The sequence below is a fragment of the Lissotriton vulgaris genome, chromosome 10 (genome assembly GCF_964263255.1).
Source record: "Lissotriton vulgaris chromosome 10, aLisVul1.2, whole genome shotgun sequence".
Taxonomy (NCBI): Eukaryota; Metazoa; Chordata; class Amphibia; order Caudata; family Salamandridae; genus Lissotriton; species Lissotriton vulgaris.
In genome coordinates this window covers 560,013,221-560,030,946 of record NC_141698.1, presented here as the reverse complement: position 1 = coordinate 560,030,946, position 17,726 = coordinate 560,013,221, and the positions used below count along the sequence as shown (strand labels likewise).

Genomic DNA, 17,726 nt, shown 5'->3' with positions numbered 1-17,726 from the left:
GTGGCATCATGGGGGGGGACCTTGTTGAGACACGCTGACGCCACCCCACTGACGAGGTTTCAGTTTCAGCGGGTGCTTGCGATGTCGATTACGGCTGCGGGCTTGAACCCGGGCGAGTTTGGGACCCATTCCTTTCGGATAGGGGCAGCTACAGAGGCTACAGCCAGGGGTCTGAATGTTGAACAAGTTAAACGTGTGGGGCGTTGGTCCTCCAATTGTTATAAGAGGTATGTGCGGTTGCACATGTTGTGAAGCTGTAATGATGTACTCACGCTTCTTGTTTTTGTTTGGTTTCAGTTGCGCAAGCCTACGAGGCGGGGCGGACTATGCAGTCGACCCAACACCGGGCCAGCGGTCAGACTTCACCGGCTGTGAAAAAGGAGGTGTGGGTCGTGGGCCACTCATACGTGAGGCGTGCCGCGGACGTATTCAAAGCAGGTGACATAATTCACGTGGCTGGGGAATACGGGTACAGTATGTCCTTCTACGGAAAGGGCGGACTCTGTATTGACCAGTTTCAATCATTTTTTGAGGGTTTGCTAGGGCGGACAAGGTCACCGCCGTCTATAGTCATAGTACATCTTGGGGGCAATGATTTGGTCACCACTGGTAGACGACTTCTTCTTGAGGCGATGCTTTCCACTGTAAGTTGGTTGGCGAGGAGAGTTCCAGGGTGCACGATTGCATGGTCACATATGATCCCACGAAAAGTATGGCGGGGTGCTATTTCTGTTTCTGCTCTGAATCATTCGGTAAGAAAAATTAATAACAAAGTGAGTAGATTGTTCCGTTCCAATACACTGCATTCTATTTCGCATGGTTGTATTACTGGTGACAGTATGTATTTGGGGGATGGTGTTCATTTGTCCCGGGTGGGGAACGAGTTACTCATAGGGGACTGTATAGCTTGGCTAAAGACTTTAAGACATGACCTTTAGGTAGGAGTGTTGTGGGGGGTCCGGATAGCCGGTCAACTATCCGGCCTGTGGCGGTAAGGTCATGATCGGTGAGCACTAATTGGTAGATCCCTATGAGTGGGCGTCACCCATTACGGATGGGAGCGCTCGAGGGAGGTGGCCATTGGCCCCTCCAAGGGGAAGGCGGTCCCTTCTAAGGATGGGCCGCCGAAAGGAAAGGAAAGGCGGTCAAGGCCCCTTCCTGGGTAGGAGGGGCTACAGCCCCCTCCTGGAGAATTTCCCGGGGCCAGGACATCTGCGACGGCAGATGCGGTAAGTTGTGTGGGGTTTGGGGGGGGGGTCTACGCTACCTTCTAGATTCCTCACACGAGTCCTCGAACGACCTTTAAGTGGCGTCGAGTTTATTGGGGCCCCCGTCAAGTCAAGGGAAATTGGTAGTTGCACTCGAGGTACACCTCTGTGCGGTCGCCCCTCACAAGTGAGGGGGATATTTCTGGTTAGGGATCTTGACACCGGTTACGACCTTGCCGTTGGCCCTTAAACGTTAGGATGTACAATTTCAAAATTTCAAGTTAGATGTTTTGTAGGATGTTAGTTCGGCTAGGAGAACCTTTGTATTAGAGAATATGTTAAGGTTAGCCAAACATCGCAATGTGGTAATGAAATTGTACATAATATGAAACTGTTATTTTAATGTTTTAATTTTGTTTCATATTTTAATAAATACGGCCGGGAGGGTCACTCCCTCCCGTCTTCCAAAAGTTCAGAACTGTTTCCGGTTTCCCATCCTTGGGGATTGTGTTGAGAGGGGGTGGCGGGTATCTCAGCCATATATATATTTGAATAGTATATATGTATGCTGTATATTTATCAAGCATATCTCACACATACAGGCATTCATAAACACAAGCACTCTCATTCGCAAGTACTATTAGCACATAAACACTATTTACACAAACTGCTAACACATAAACAATGGTCACTTAGACAGAAAATGTATACACACAAGAAAACACTGCTTGCACACACACACTGCTCACACACACAAACAATTGTCATATATACAAACAATGATCACAAACATACACTGTTCACATACACATATACTACATACACACGCAAACAATGCTTGCACACATAGACACTGTTGATATATACAGGCAATATCTCAAACATACACTACATACCCATACAGTTTGCTAATACACACTGAAACTGCTTGCACACACATACATTTTTCATACACAAGCACTTCTCATAGACAAGTACAACTTACACAAAGACACTGCACACACACAAACACTGTTTACACACAAGTACTTTTATACATAGAATCTACTCACACACAGGCAGTGTTTACACACAAGCACTGTTCACACCATACACTGTTTACACACAAGCACTGTTCACATACAGGTATTCTACACACACAAGTATTGTTCACACACAAGTATTGTTCACACACAAGAACTATTCACACACAGGCAGTGTTGACACACAAATGTTGTTGACATACACTGAATGCTAAGTAACAGTGAAAGCAAACTAAATACAAAGAAAGTGAATGCATATTGACAATAAGTGCAGAAAAAATGCAAAGTAACCGTAAATGCAAAGTAAATGCTGAGATAGTGACTGCAAAGTGAATTTAAACTTAGTGACAGTATGTGTAAAGTAAGTACATTGTTACTGTGATTGCAAACTGCAACTACTACAATATGTAATAATAAATGCATTCACAATTAATATGTACATTTAGCAGTACTTAATGTATACTTAAATATATGATTAGTATTTTACAAAATATATATTTGCAGGTATTGTCTTTAGTATTACAAAACATTGTTGTACTATAGTTTTCTACATACATGTTCTATTATATGCTATTGTATAACAATAAATTAATAAATGCACATATAGACTGAAACATTTATGACACATTACTTTGTCTTACAGGTCCTTCAAAAGAAGAAGAAATCAATAAGGTAAAGAACTTCTAATTAAATACAAAATTATCATTTAAAAGCCTATCTACATCTCTGTACTTGCACTGTTATTATTCGTACAAAATTGTAAATATACAATACACTTAGTGAGTACACAAACATAATTAAATACTAACATTTAAATAGTCTTTTGTAAACATATAAAAATGCATAATATTATACAAGCTCAATACCATCAAGGCCATGAAAAGTTTTCAATACATTCAAGAGGTAAACAATGCCTTCCAAATAGTGTCTTTGCTATTATTCACAACCAAAATAAAATAGCATATATATGGGATGCAGAAGATTTACATTATATAATGGATCTTGGAAATGCATTATATTTAGAAATGCATTCTATCAATAAACAAGATTATATGCATCCTGATGATCTGCCCATATATATCACAGATGGAAACAATATTTATTCAATTAAATTTGGACAAGTTTATTATGGTAATATATTTACACGTTTTGATTTAATATATCCAGACATACAAGAAGCATTACATTTATCAATAACAGCTTCTGGAGTATTGCTTTGTATGGATGTTTATGTTATATCTATCATTAAAAATGAAGATAGCTATTTTGTATTTGATTCACATAGTCCAGATAACACTGGAATGCCACATCATAATGGCACATGTGTACTACTAAAAAAAAAAACTTTTCAAGAAGTGAGACATTATATAAAAAATATAGCAAATAGCATAAAAGCATTTAATGCAGTAGATGTCCAATTTGAATTAACGCCAATAAATGTTCAAAAAATACAGAAAACATCATTTGCAAGAGCTTTAAAAATAGAGCAGAAAAAATTACAAAAAACAACAAAACATTTTGTACATACAGCAGACATTTGTGTACAAGCAAATAGCAATAGTAACATAAATGTTGAAGCATCAACATCTATGTTACAAGGAAAACAGACGCACAATAGTACACATACAGAAGTAGCAAGTTCATCCTTAAATACATTATCTGAAACTGCTACTTTAATAAAAACACCAACAAAAAGGCATTACACAAAAAATCAAAATTGTAAGCCTTGTAAGAAACAGAAAATTACCACAATTGTTACCCAAGATGTAGTGCTTACTGAACACTTGCAGAATATTAAAAAAGATAAAAAGAAAATAGCAAAAAAGAAAAGTAGTAAACAAGAGTTAATTATAAAAGAAAGATTGCTATCAAATACATCAACAACTATTAGCAATAGCAAGAAAGAAAATGTTACTGAAGAAATTTCTAAAAATACTCAAATACAGCAATTCTCTAACCATGCATTAAATGTTGATGAAATGAGCCTTCTCAATAATGAGCATACAGATAGTAGCAAATTAATAAAACTACATCATAGCATTTTAAATACAGAATTTCAAGAAAAAGAAATAAATAGCATATATATTTGCAATCTTGTATTTGTTCTTCTTTACAATAAATTTACATTTATCAAAGAATGGACTATACAAGACATATATAATGTAATGCAACTTGGAAAAACAATGTATATAGACATGCTAACGTTTTATCCTAAAAAAAATATAGACATTAAAGACATACCTAATTACATTAAATACAATAATACAACATATTCAATTCGGCTTAAAAAACAACAAATAATAGAATGTTACACAATGATAGTTTAGAAAAAAGCCTAACATTAGCTTTAAAAAATGCATTAACTATACATGCCTCTGTCATAATTTACTTAGATACACTAGTAATTGTTATTGCTAAAAGTGATGACAACTATTTTATTTACTATTCATATACAACATCACACAATAAGAAAACACATGATTGTACAACAACACTTTTACATACTAAAACAATCACACATTTAGTGCAGCATATAACAATGCTTTCAGATAACATTTTACCCCTAAATAATAAATCAATATTACTAAACATTATACCTATTACTATAAATGCAATTCTTACAACTTCATTTCAAAAAGCTCAAAGGAGACTAAGTGCACAAAGGAAAAAAAGGTAATAACACGTATGCCTATACATTATAGTACAAAATTAGCCTTTCAAACTATACCTGTTATATCTGCAGATATTGAACCAAATGTTAGTACCAGGGAAAATCATATTAATGTAGAGCAAACAGATAACATAGAAAATATCATGATGCCTAATATTTTAAATAAAGACTCTGAAATAGAAGAACTTACTGTAAGCCAACAAAATATTCATGTTACTTCCATTAAAAATGTTACAATAGATGTAACACAACATATAAATAGTAATCAATTAAAAATAATGTTTATTATAGATGACTTTATTAATCAAATCCATTATGGACCTGAATATATATGCACTATTTGTAACCAAATGTGGCATAAGGAAACAGTTAGAAATATCTGCAATATTATCCACAACAAAACTTTTTTATTATGTAATATTAGTAACCAGCAAACAAATTATATATGTAATACATGCAATAAGTACATTATTAAAAATAAAATACCACCATGTTCAGTTTATAATGGCATGAGTTTTCCTGATATACCACCTTAATTATATTTGTATGACTTGGAAGAGATATTAATATCTCCAGGAATACCTTTTTTGAAAATTAAAACACTGCCACATGGATTTCAAAAATCATTAACAGGTGCTGTTGTTAATGTTCCAGCTGATGTGATGACAACTATTACAATATTACCAAGACAGATAAGTGATACTATGACAATACCAATTAAATTAAAAAGAAGATTACGCTATAAATCATACACACATTATGAAAATGTGAGACCGAATATAGTTAAAAATGCAGCTTCATGGTTAGCATACAATAGTGATTTGTTTAAAGAATATGGAGTAACAATAAATGCAGATTGGGAATATACTCCAAATGAAACAAGCAGTATACATACATCTGATAATAGTAATAGTTCAAGTAGTACAGATGACATACCTGTAGGCAATTTAGATACATTATTAAATGATGAAACAATAACAGATAATAACATAAATGTATTAAATTTAGCACCTGCTGAACATAATAAACCGCGTGGATTATATGAAGATAAATATTCTGAATATTTAGCATTTCCCACAATATTTTGTGGCAAACGTACAACAGCTAATGAAGATAGACATGTATCAGTACATTATAGTACAATATGTAAAGTTGAGTTGAGAAGTTATGATAAAAGAGTAGCTAATAATATTACAAATCTGTTTTTCAAATTGAAAAAATTGCAAATTAAACAAATACAAGATAAAATATTTATATCCCTTAGAAAACATTTTACTGATGGTAAAATTATTACAGTGAAAGACATAAAAGAAAATTTACAAACTATATTGCACTTTAATGAAGGGTATATATTATTAAAAACAATACGAAGTTCTCCTCCTTACTGGGAAAACTGCAAAAGAGATTTGTTTGCTATGATAAGACAATTGGGATTCCAACTTTTTTTTTACTTTGTCTGCAGCAGAAACAAAGTGGTATCACTTAATTAATATACTTTTACGTATAAAAAAAACAAAAAGAATGCACCAAAGAAGAATTCAAAAGTATGTCTTGGGAAAGTAAATGTAGTTTAATTCAGCAAGATCCTATAACATGTGCACGACACTTTGATTATCAAGTAAAAAAATTATTTAACTGTATTTTATTGCACAAAAGTAATCCAATAGATAAATTGCAGATTTTTTCTACAGAGTTGAATTTCAATAAAGAGGATCACTGCATATACATGCATTACTTTGGGTAGATAATGCACCACAGTATGGCTTAGACAAAGATGACAAAGTTATTACTTTTATTAACAAACACATAACATGTCACAAAGAAATTTCTTTTGAATGTTTACTTCCACTGCAAAAACACGGGCATACTAAAAATTGTCGTATAAAACATAAAAAAACATGCAAATATCAATACCCAAAATATCCTATGCCATGTACTAAAATATTAAAGCCATTAGAATTAGACAAAAAAGATACTATTGCAAAGCAACACATAGATATTATCCATTCTACAATGTCCACAGAAAGTTTTCCACATTACACATATGAAGAGTTTCTACACAAAATGGAATTAACAGAAGAGCAATATATAAAATGCATACGCTTACACATAAACAAAACAACTATTTTTTTAGAAAGAACACCAGCTGAGTCTTTTATTAATAATTACAATAGAATGATATTGCAAGCATGGCAAGCTAACATAGATATACAATATGTCTTAGATACATACGCTTGTGCTGTATATATTGTATCATATATGAGTAAATCTCAGCAGGGGTTAAGCAAGATAATAGCACAAGCAGCAAAAGAAGTTTCTCATAATGTAAACATTAAAGAACAATTAAAACATATTGGAAATACATTTTTGAATTGCACTGAAATTAGTGCACAAGAAGCTGCTTATCTTATACTACAGATGCCATTAAGAAAAAGCTCTAGATCATTTTTATTTATCAATAGTTTACCAGACAAACAAACCTACTTAATAAAAGACATGAATACAGTTATTATGATGCCTGAAACATCAACAAAAGTACAATTTGATAATATAATTAATAAGTATAGCAAGCGGCCAATAACATTAGAAAAATGTACTTTAGCTGAATATGCATCCAAATATAATACCTGGGAACAAAGACGGGTTTGGCTTAAGCGCAGTAAGGCTACGCCACATCTATATGAAACAAAACAGTTGCCAGTACTGCTCTAACAATTTTGTCTTAGACTATAGAGGCTGAGTTAATAATTCTCAACTTAGAATGACCACTCTTTCAGTCAGATATATCACAAAAGGGATTTTTTGTATAAATTTATTTTCTTTTCTACTCGCAATTTTTTATTTTTGGAGTTGTTTTCTTATTTATGTATGTCAACAAAAGACATTCACACTTGAGGTTTAAGATTGCACTAATAAAGAAATAGAACTTAGAAAGAAAATGTGAATATGTACAATTGGGTGTGACAAGCGCTCACTCATCAAACTCACTGCACTTCACTCATCCCGCAAGTATTCTAGACAATACCTCACACATACAAGTGGTGGGGGAAGGGCTTGGGAAAGTGTGTGGAGAAATGTGTAAAAGAGGAAAGAAGGAACAAAATGAATTACTACCATTAAAAAGGCCCCTGTTAAATATATACAACTAGGGTGGGCCTAGAGAAACTGAAATTCTAAATCAGATACTTGTCTAATTAAACACCAATTCTATGAATCAAATGCACAACATGCGGTCATCTAGTTGCAGATCGATGAATCTAATGACATTCAGTCATCACAATAAGTACAAAATGAAATATGTACAAGTAATTCAATGTGAATGAGTCGACGCGTTTCGAATCCCATTAATCTGTGGGATTCTCCTCAGGACCAATACAGATAAAATCTGAAAAACATAAAATTAACACAAAAACTCAGTCAGATCTCAACTCACAAAAGTAACTCTCAACTAAACATTCGGCGAAACACTCACTCATGTAGTACCTGTAGGGGTTTCTAGTAGGTTCCTTCGAAGGAAGCTGTGGACGAAGAAAAATGAATCTGTAAGTTGCTGGACCAAGGATATATGATGCCTGTGTCCAAAATTGTCAGATAAACTTACTAAGGTCTGTTCGTGTATATTCCTAGAACAATGGCGTCCATAGGTCGGCCTCAGTAAATGTGACAGAAGCGTCAAGTCTGGTTTTTTCTGAGAAAACAAAACAAGAAAGGGAGAGTTGAGCGATTTCTTTAGCTCTCTGCGGACGCGTAATGTAATCACCAAGGTTTTTTAGTCATTTTAAATCGGAGATTAGGCATCTCCGTGTCTGCTGCTGCGGTATCTGCTTCGAAGTAGTTTGCGGGGGGATATAGTTACAAATTGCAGACTCGGGCTTTTTGGTAAATAAAACCGCCACATCGGGTGGTCTAGTGTGCGGAGTAAGATATAAACGCCTCTGAGGGGGGTCCGAGTTCTCTCTGGGCTCTTACCGTCGTTTAGTCTTAATCCCGCGAATCTCGTCTGGCAATCTACTTTGGCGCCGTGTTGATGCGTCATGGATTCGGCGCTTAATAACACAGGGGTCGAAGTCCCGTGGAATGATGGGATTAGTAGTTTTAACTCGGCTGAGTTTTTCTCGCGTGTTTACATTGAAGTTTATGAAAGCAATTAATCTATTTCGCAAAATTGTGTTCATGGACTATTTTCTAACGATAGATAGAGCCTCGTGCTGCCCAACTATATGAATGCTTAATATATAATGTCACTCGTGAATTTTGTCAGAGAGTGTTTGTATTAGAATGAAGGACTGAATAACATGGTGACATGCAGCAAGGAGAAAATTCGAAATCAATACTGATTGGAACAGTGGAGTCCCCTTATTTCCAATGAAAAATGCAGGTGAAACATTAAGGCCTATAGATTATAGAGTTCTGACATTTTATTAAGTGCACTAGTTGCAGTATTAAATTTGAGTATCAACATAGCTTCCCTCTGTCTTAGTTTTGCTTCCTGGTCGCCACCTCTTTTGTCAGGATCAATTTTAGAGATTACCGTCCATTTCAAGTCAGTGTCGTTGTGTCCTTTGTCTAACCAATGTTGTACTAATGGTGCTGTGAGTACCTTCTTTTTTATTCTTGATTTATGTTCTGAGATCCTTTGTCGTACCTCTTGGTTTGTTTTTCCGATATATAGTTGGTCGCACGGACACACTATCCCATAAACCACATTGCGGGTTTTGCAGTTGGTGAAACTGTCATGTTTCCAAAAGATTCCGTCATATTCAAATAGTGATCCTTCCATTGTTGATGGACAGTTGACGCATGTCCCACATTTATGGTGGCCTTTTATAGGTGGTAGACCTACATAGTCTCTCAATGTAGGATTATGTGCTTTTGGTACTGTAGCCCGAACTATCTGATTGGCAATGCTCTTATCTTTTTTGAATGCAAAAAGAGGTTCTTTGCTGAATTGAGGGTCCAGTTCTTGCAATAAATGCCAATTCTGATGGATGGTCTTTTTAGCCAGTTTGATGAGGGACAGTAAGTGGAAACACAGACAATTCTAGACTGTTTGTCACGTTCTCTCTTTTTCAACAATTCTTCCCATGGTGTCCACCAGGCTCTTTTCTGTACTTGTTTCAAAAGTTTAGAAGGGTATCCTCTTTGAAGTAGTCTTTCTCTCAGTGCGTTGGCGTGATCTATATATTCTTCATTGAATGTACAATTTCTCCTTATCCGGAGGAATTGACCCACCGGTAGATTTTGTTTAAGGCTTCTTGGGTGGTTACTTGAGAAGTGGAACGCTTTATTTCGTATACAACAACAACCCTTATAAAGAATGGATCAGAGGATGGATCCGGTTCATAGATGACATCTTTTTGACCTGGACAGGAAATGAAGAGCAACTCGGAAACTTCCACGGATGGTTAAATAATAGAACCAGAGACATTCAATTCAGCATTCAGTCCTCAACAACCAGACTTACCTTCTTGGATGTAGAAGTTTATTGTACAAATGGCAAATTAGTGACAACTTTATACCGGAAAAAATCTAAGTTCTATTTCTTTATTAGTGCAATCTTAAACCTCAATTGTGAATGTCTTTTGTTGACATACATAAATAAGAAAACAACTCCAAAAATAAAAAATTGCGAGTAGAAAATAAAATAAATTTATAGTAAAAATCCCTTTTGTGATATATCTGACTGAAAGAGTGGTCATTCTAAGTTGAGAATTATTAACTCAGCCTCTTGAGTCTAAGACAAAATTGTTAGAGCAGTACTGGCAACTGTTTTGTTTCATATTCATCCAAATATAATACAGCACCAAAAAGTAACATAAAAAAAGTACAAAACAGTTATGATAATTCACTGTTAGAAACAAACTTTTATAGTTCAGATGATGAAGAACTTATGATAGATGAATTGGTTAGCAATAAAACAACAACAACAATACTTGCCGTAAAAAAACAAAATAATACGCTATCGCAAATTTAATAAAGTTGATGACCCTGAAAACTATTACAGGGAATTGTTGATGCTTTACTACCCCTGGAGAATAGAAAGTAATATAATTTCTGACAAAAACACATATTATGAAAGATACTTAGAAGTACAATTAGAAGTCGATAACAACTATTCCTTATATAACAAGCAACATATAATGCCTATTGATGAAGAAGCACATAATGATGACAATATGCTAACATCACCAGCATCACCTACAGCACAAATATCAATAGATGACAGAGAAATACATGCACATGATTATCAACAAGATGCAAACTATGACTTTTCACTAGATTTAGGAGTTAGAAGTATAACAGAAGAAGATTTACTAGTAAATATTGTATTACCAGAAGAAGAGTACAATAACATCATGCAAAATTTAACATCAGAGCAACTAAATTTTGTATATCACCATTTGAATTGGCTCAAAACACAAACAACAAATTTCTTTACGTTTTGTACTGGTGGTGCAGGAGTAGGTAAAAGTTTTCTTATAACTGCACTTTATCAAACATTACTAAGATACTTCAATACTAAAGCAGGAGAAAATCCAGACAATTTTCATATTTTGCTTACAGCACCAACTGGACAAGCAGCACATAATATTAGTGGACAAACGTTACATAGCACATTTAAAATTCCAGTCTCTCAAACTTTGACATATAAACAATTAACACATGAAAACAGAGGTGCACTACAAAGTAAACTAATGCATTCGAAAGTATTAGTAATAGATGAAATTTCAATGGTATGTACAAATATGCTCACTTTTATACACAATAGAATGCAAGAAATAAAAGCATCAAACAAGCCTTTTACCAATTGAAACCAGTTTTCGATTCATATATATTTGAAAACTCTAGACACATGTATGCACCATTGAGTACAAACTTGTGGCAAACACATTTCAAATTATATGAACTTACTAAAATAATGCGTCAAATAAATGATTTACCATTTGCAGAAATTCTTAATAGACTGAGAATAGGTGAACATACAAATGCTGATGTACAAACATTGAAAACTCGCGAAATAGAACCTGACTCACATATAATACAATCAATACCATATATAATGGGTACAAATAAAGAAGTTGATGAGGTTAATGATAATGTTTTACAACAACACATAAAACACTATCCTATGTACACAACAATAGCAATAGATACAGTAGCAGGAGACCTAAGTGCAATAGCAAAAGAAGCAATAATAGAAAGATTACCTAAAAATGCAACACAAACAATGAACTTATCAAAAACATTACATATTGCCATTAAATTGCGCTATGATCTAACTTCAAATATAAATGTTAATGATGGTTTAACTAATGGTGCAACAGGCATAGTTGAATATGTAGATAGTACAGATGATAACCCAATTATTATTTGGATAGTTTTTGACAATCACAAAATAGGTAAACAAACAAGACAACACAACAAGCATCTGTACCATACAAATATTTCTAATGCTTGGACACCAATATTACAAATTTCTCGGCAATTTCAATACAGCAAAAAGTGTATAACTATTATACGAAAACAATTTCCATTACGACAATCATCTGCACGCACTATACATAGAACACAAGGCCAAACAATAGAACCATTATATATACATTTCAATAACATCAAAACACATCACTTACATTATGTAGCAATCAGCCGAGCAAAATCATTAAAAAACATATATTTAAAATATTTCAATGAAAATAAAATAGCAACACACTTTAAAGTACATGAAGAAATGCTATGTTTAAAAACATATATGTTATTAGAAATATCTGTAACACAGATAGCACAATATAACAAATATTTCACACTTATAACACATAACATAAGATCATTACAAAAACATTTTAAGTCAATAAAAGCTGATAGTAACATATTAAATGCTGACATATTATGCTTAACTGAAATTAATATAACACACAAAACACCTAACAATGCATATTATATTGATCATTATAATTGTGTAATATTTGACAATTTTTTCAATAAACAAACAAAACATGGAATTGCAATCTATTACAAAAAACAACATATAATACATCCAATATTTACAACAAAACAACAAGTTGACATTTTGAAAATAACACGAACAATAAACAACACAAATTACTTAATAGTACTTATATACAAACAACCCAAAGTACCAATAGAAGCCTTTTTGACAATATTAACAACTACATTAAATGCATACCCACATCATAAATATATAATAATGGGTGATTTTAATATTGATTTACTTAAAACAACACACAATGCTAAATTGCTTTTGACTTACATGCAAACACATTTCAATTGCGAACAAAAAATAACCACAGCTACAACAGACTACAACTCTTTGTTAGACCACATTTTTACAAATGCATGCTTTATAAATTGCGGCACATTAGAATCATATTATAGTGATCACAAACCAATATGGATGGCTATTTAAATGCATGCATTAGATTACTGTCTGTATATATTGTTTTCTTTACAACATTATCTACGTTTTTAAAATAATGCATTCTATTTTACAGATGATTTCTATTGAAGAACTAAAGAACAACAAAGAAGTTGATGCCAAACCATATCAAAAAGTAGTTCGTGTCAACATTATTAAATGTTCATCAAAGACTTACTATAGAAATGCTAAAAATGAGAATAAAGTATTATACCATATGTCATTAGCAGATGAAACTGGATGTATTAAAGCAACATGTTACAACGAAGAATACTATAATCAAACAAGAGAACAAAATGGATTAATAATTCGAAATTACATTTTCAAAGATGGTATACTATTATTGACCAAAAAAACTAAGATTGCAAGGATGCCACCACTTTCTATTTCCTCAGCTCTTATCCAGGAAGCAGAATACATTCTACAGCCAATGGCACCACCAGTGTCTCCAATAAAGGCTGTACGCGAAGCTCCTGTGAAAACACTACTAAGTGTATCAGGAACAGTAACAGAGGTAAGATGCACTGAATTATTTTGTTAATACTATGACATTTGCCATTTCATCTCCTTTCTAAAAGCAAAAAAAAGTAACTTGAAACTGAATGACTATACTTAAATGTTTATTATGCAAATGTACTTAACCATGCTTATAATGATACATACCTATGAATAACTTGCACTATTAAGCTGCTCTTCTGTATGAAATTAATCTATAATATTCACTATACCTTTTACAACTATTTTTTGCAAAAAATTCACAAACAAATCATACAAATAGAAAGCAACTATTTAGTACCAATTATGAGGTAAGTAAAGCGCTTTACATATGTTTCTACTTCCTAATAAATATACATTCCAATTAAGAACTTCAATTATTCCAGTACACTCCTGCATAGATTATTCTATAATGTTCACTATAGCTAATACAACTATTTCTTGCAAACAATTTTCAAAACAAATTATACAATTAGAAAGCAACAATTCACTACCAAGTATGAGGTAAGTAAAGCGTTTTACATATGATACTACTTGCTAATACATATACAATCCAATGAACAACTTCCACTATGCCAGTTCTCTTCTGCATTAAATTATTCTATAATGTTCAGAATACCTTTTACAACTATTTTTTCCAAACAATTTTCAAAACAAATTATACAAATAAAAAACAGCAATTGACTACCAATTATGAGGTAAGTAAAGCGCTTTACATATGATACTACTTTATAATAAATATACAGTCCAATGAACAACTTGCATTATAGCAGTGCTCTTCTATATGAAATTATTCTATATTGTTTACTTTAGCTATTACAACTACTTTTTGCAGACAATTTTCAAAAAAATTATACAATTAGAAAGCAACAATTCACTACCAAGTATGAGGTAAGTAAAATCTTTACATATGATACTACTTGCTAAACATTGCTAGCTAAAATATACATGCTATGCTTTTGCAAAAAGTTTAATTTTGTACTAATAAACGTATGTAAAAACTGTTTTTTTCCATCTAAAAACAACGTATATACAAGAGCAATAACACAATAACAAATCATAATTTTTAATATTTCAGGTTGAAGATACAAAAATTATATTCGTTGGAGGACAGGAAACAAAAATAAGGAGCATAACAATAAATGATGCTATCGACTCCGTTAAAATTAGTCTGTGGAGAGAAGCAACAGACTTTACTATCGATATTGGAAAGTATGTACAGCTAACACATCTAACTGTACACAAATTTAACGGAGAAAAAATATTAAATACGACGAGACATACCATAATGCAAGTAAGTAAAAATTTGTAAATGTATCAATTAAAAAAATGCTTTATGTTATAACACTTTTTTCAAGAGTATAATTTTTATAAGCCACCTAAAAGAATTTGTACAACTGAATTTGTTTTTAAGCTATATACATATTCAATTTACTATTAAAATACAAATATACCAAAAATAACATTCAACCATTTACCTTCGCTAATAAAATTGCCTAAAGTACGTAGAATGCAACATACTATAACAGTATTTCCCAAACCATGGTCCGCAAACGCCCAGTGGTCCGTGACACATTGCCTGGGGATCCATAAACAACAATTTTGAAGCACAGAAACATGTCTTGTATAATTAGCAGCTTCCAACCAACAATAAAAGTCTCAAAAAAATGCCAGTAATTAAATGTACCTGCTGGAGTTAAGGAGAATTCAGTTCAGTTGCAGATGTGATTAAACTAATGTAGCACAGAGGGTTAATGTGCCTACTGCAAAGAACGTATATAATGCATTTTAAAAAGCAGTATCTTTTTTATGCATAAATTCATGGTAACTGCTTTTGTCACAAAGATTATTTTGTAACTATGTACTTCATAAGTGACAATCGTAACCTAGCGGAGAAACATATAACTGTCATCAAACAGCTGCTTATCGCTGCATGGCACCAATTACTAACTTATATTTTTTTCCAGGTAATTATTTTACTGATGCTGCTAAAAAGAATTATTTCGTTGGAAATACATTTTTTTATGTTAAAGTCAGTGTTAGCTACTGTGTTATGTTCTTAATCCTGAAAACATTTTATATACACACTGAATTACATGTATAATTAAATGTCTCTATATGTGTGTGATGTAAAGTGCTTTAACATTCTACATTCGTATAAGAGAAGCTATAAAACAAATGAAATACTTATAACACAGGAGCTATTACTTCAATATAAAATACTAAACGCCAAATGTACGATATGTTTTTATATGCCAAAAACATACGCAAACCCATTTAAGCATGCAAAAACCTATTAAGCCATGTACATAGCCTATTTCCAAGTTGCAATTTAACGACTCACTAAATAAATTTTGCAAATTGCTATTTGCATGGGGCATTCCCTTTCAAATAGGGAGTCTCAAAACGAAATGCAAATGTTTTGCAGTCACAAACCAGTCGCAATTACCACCTACTTCAAGTAGATAATAATGCATTCTCAAATAGAAAGACCTCCCCAAAGGACCCCTTCCCCTTTGCAAATGCATGCAAAATTATTTTTTAAGAGCAAGCATTATTACCAGAGACCTCTGCCAGCCCTTAGGAAGTTAAATGAACCATTTCATTTTTTTTAATGCATAATAAAAAAGCTGCTTTTTTTTTCTTAAATGCTATATTTAAAGCAATCCAAGACATGGTAGCCTATTAGCCCGCTCAGCACAGCCAACCACCATCCATAGGAACGCAGGCATTCCCAATGGCCTTGAAAATTGCAAGGACTCATTAATAATAATGAACCTCACAATTTGCAACCCCATTGGGAATACCAAATAGTGTTAAACACACTATTCTACACTTCATTTAGCAACTCACAATTTGCCAATCGCAATGCATTGCAAGTGGCAAATTGTCAATGGAAGTAATATACAGTAACAGTGTTAAAATAAAGCAAAAGTCCATTCATCGACAGGGCATATAAAGATTATATATAGTAGTAACTTGTCATTTAATGTAAATTAATGTAATGCTGCATAAATTTCTAAAATGTATGTAAATGTTTTTTCCTAAGTTCATCTCCTGTATTTATCAATATGGATGCATTTATTATTAACAAATGACCCAAATGTAAAACAATAATTTTTTTTTTTTAATTTTCAATAGGTTATACAACCTCCAAAGGAAACTATTTTCGTAACATTATATGGAGTTGAAAAAACGTTACAAGAAAACACAACAATGACAGCACAAGTAGGAACAAATGAAAATTTACAGTCAGTAGACATTGTCAATATAGCTTTAATGGACTTTTTAGAAATTGAAACAGATACTGACAATTTTGAAGATGCTTTAATGCCACATCTACCCATCAAATTAAAAGTGTTGTTTTGCAATGGATGCATAACTGATGTCATTGAAGAAATTTAGGTAGATACCAACAACAAAAAACTTTTCTTGAACTGCAAAGAACTGTTTACTTGCCTAAAGAAATACTGACACATTTTGATTTTGATATTTGTTTTTATTCTTAAAATGTGATTTTATATTACACTAATACTATACAATTAGTGTCTCTTTACTATGCATAACTGTTCTTTTATATTGTACTTTTTATTTAGAGTGTTGTACTTTTACAATAATTTTCTTACAAGCCATGTTCTCAAAAAAATATATTGAAAAAACTAAAACACTATTGCAATGTTTGCACAATATGTTTGTGATGTTTACAATTACCTCGTTGGGAAATCGAATGTACATATCAAATGTCTTTCTATACATAATTAAAATTTTAAACTTTTGTACAAGACATATTTTATATGTTCCTTTTTATACAAACAAAACTTAACTACCGCATAAAGACATTGCCATTTACAATACTAATAGCTCAAACTTTTCTAATGCGAGACCTATTGCATTGC

The 17,726-nt window shown here is 32.8% G+C and overlaps 1 protein-coding gene across 1 annotated transcript; it reads left to right on the top strand.

The window, feature by feature from the left end:
* Nucleotides 1-13,157: 13,157 nt before the first annotated feature.
* On the top strand, nt 13,158-17,235 carry LOC147688528 (uncharacterized). Its single transcript, XM_086939937.1, has 3 exons — nt 13,158-13,849; nt 14,909-15,124; nt 16,972-17,235. Exons 1-3 carry the CDS (start codon nt 13,394-13,396, stop codon nt 17,233-17,235), a joined length of 936 nt encoding a protein of 311 aa, XP_086796063.1. The 5' UTR covers nt 13,158-13,393.
* Nucleotides 17,236-17,726: the final 491 nt, after the last annotated feature.

Bases quoted from the DNA above. Each gene is read 5' to 3' on its own strand.
- LOC147688528 (XM_086939937.1), top strand. From the start codon at position 13,394: ATGCATTCTATTTTACAGATGATTTCTATTGAAGAACTAAAGAACAAC. The intron at 13,850-14,908 runs GTAAGATGCACT...TTAATATTTCAG, and splicing joins TATCAGGAACAGTAACAGAG to GTTGAAGATACAAAAATTAT. The intron at 15,125-16,971 runs GTAAGTAAAAAT...AATTTTCAATAG, and splicing joins CGAGACATACCATAATGCAA to GTTATACAACCTCCAAAGGA.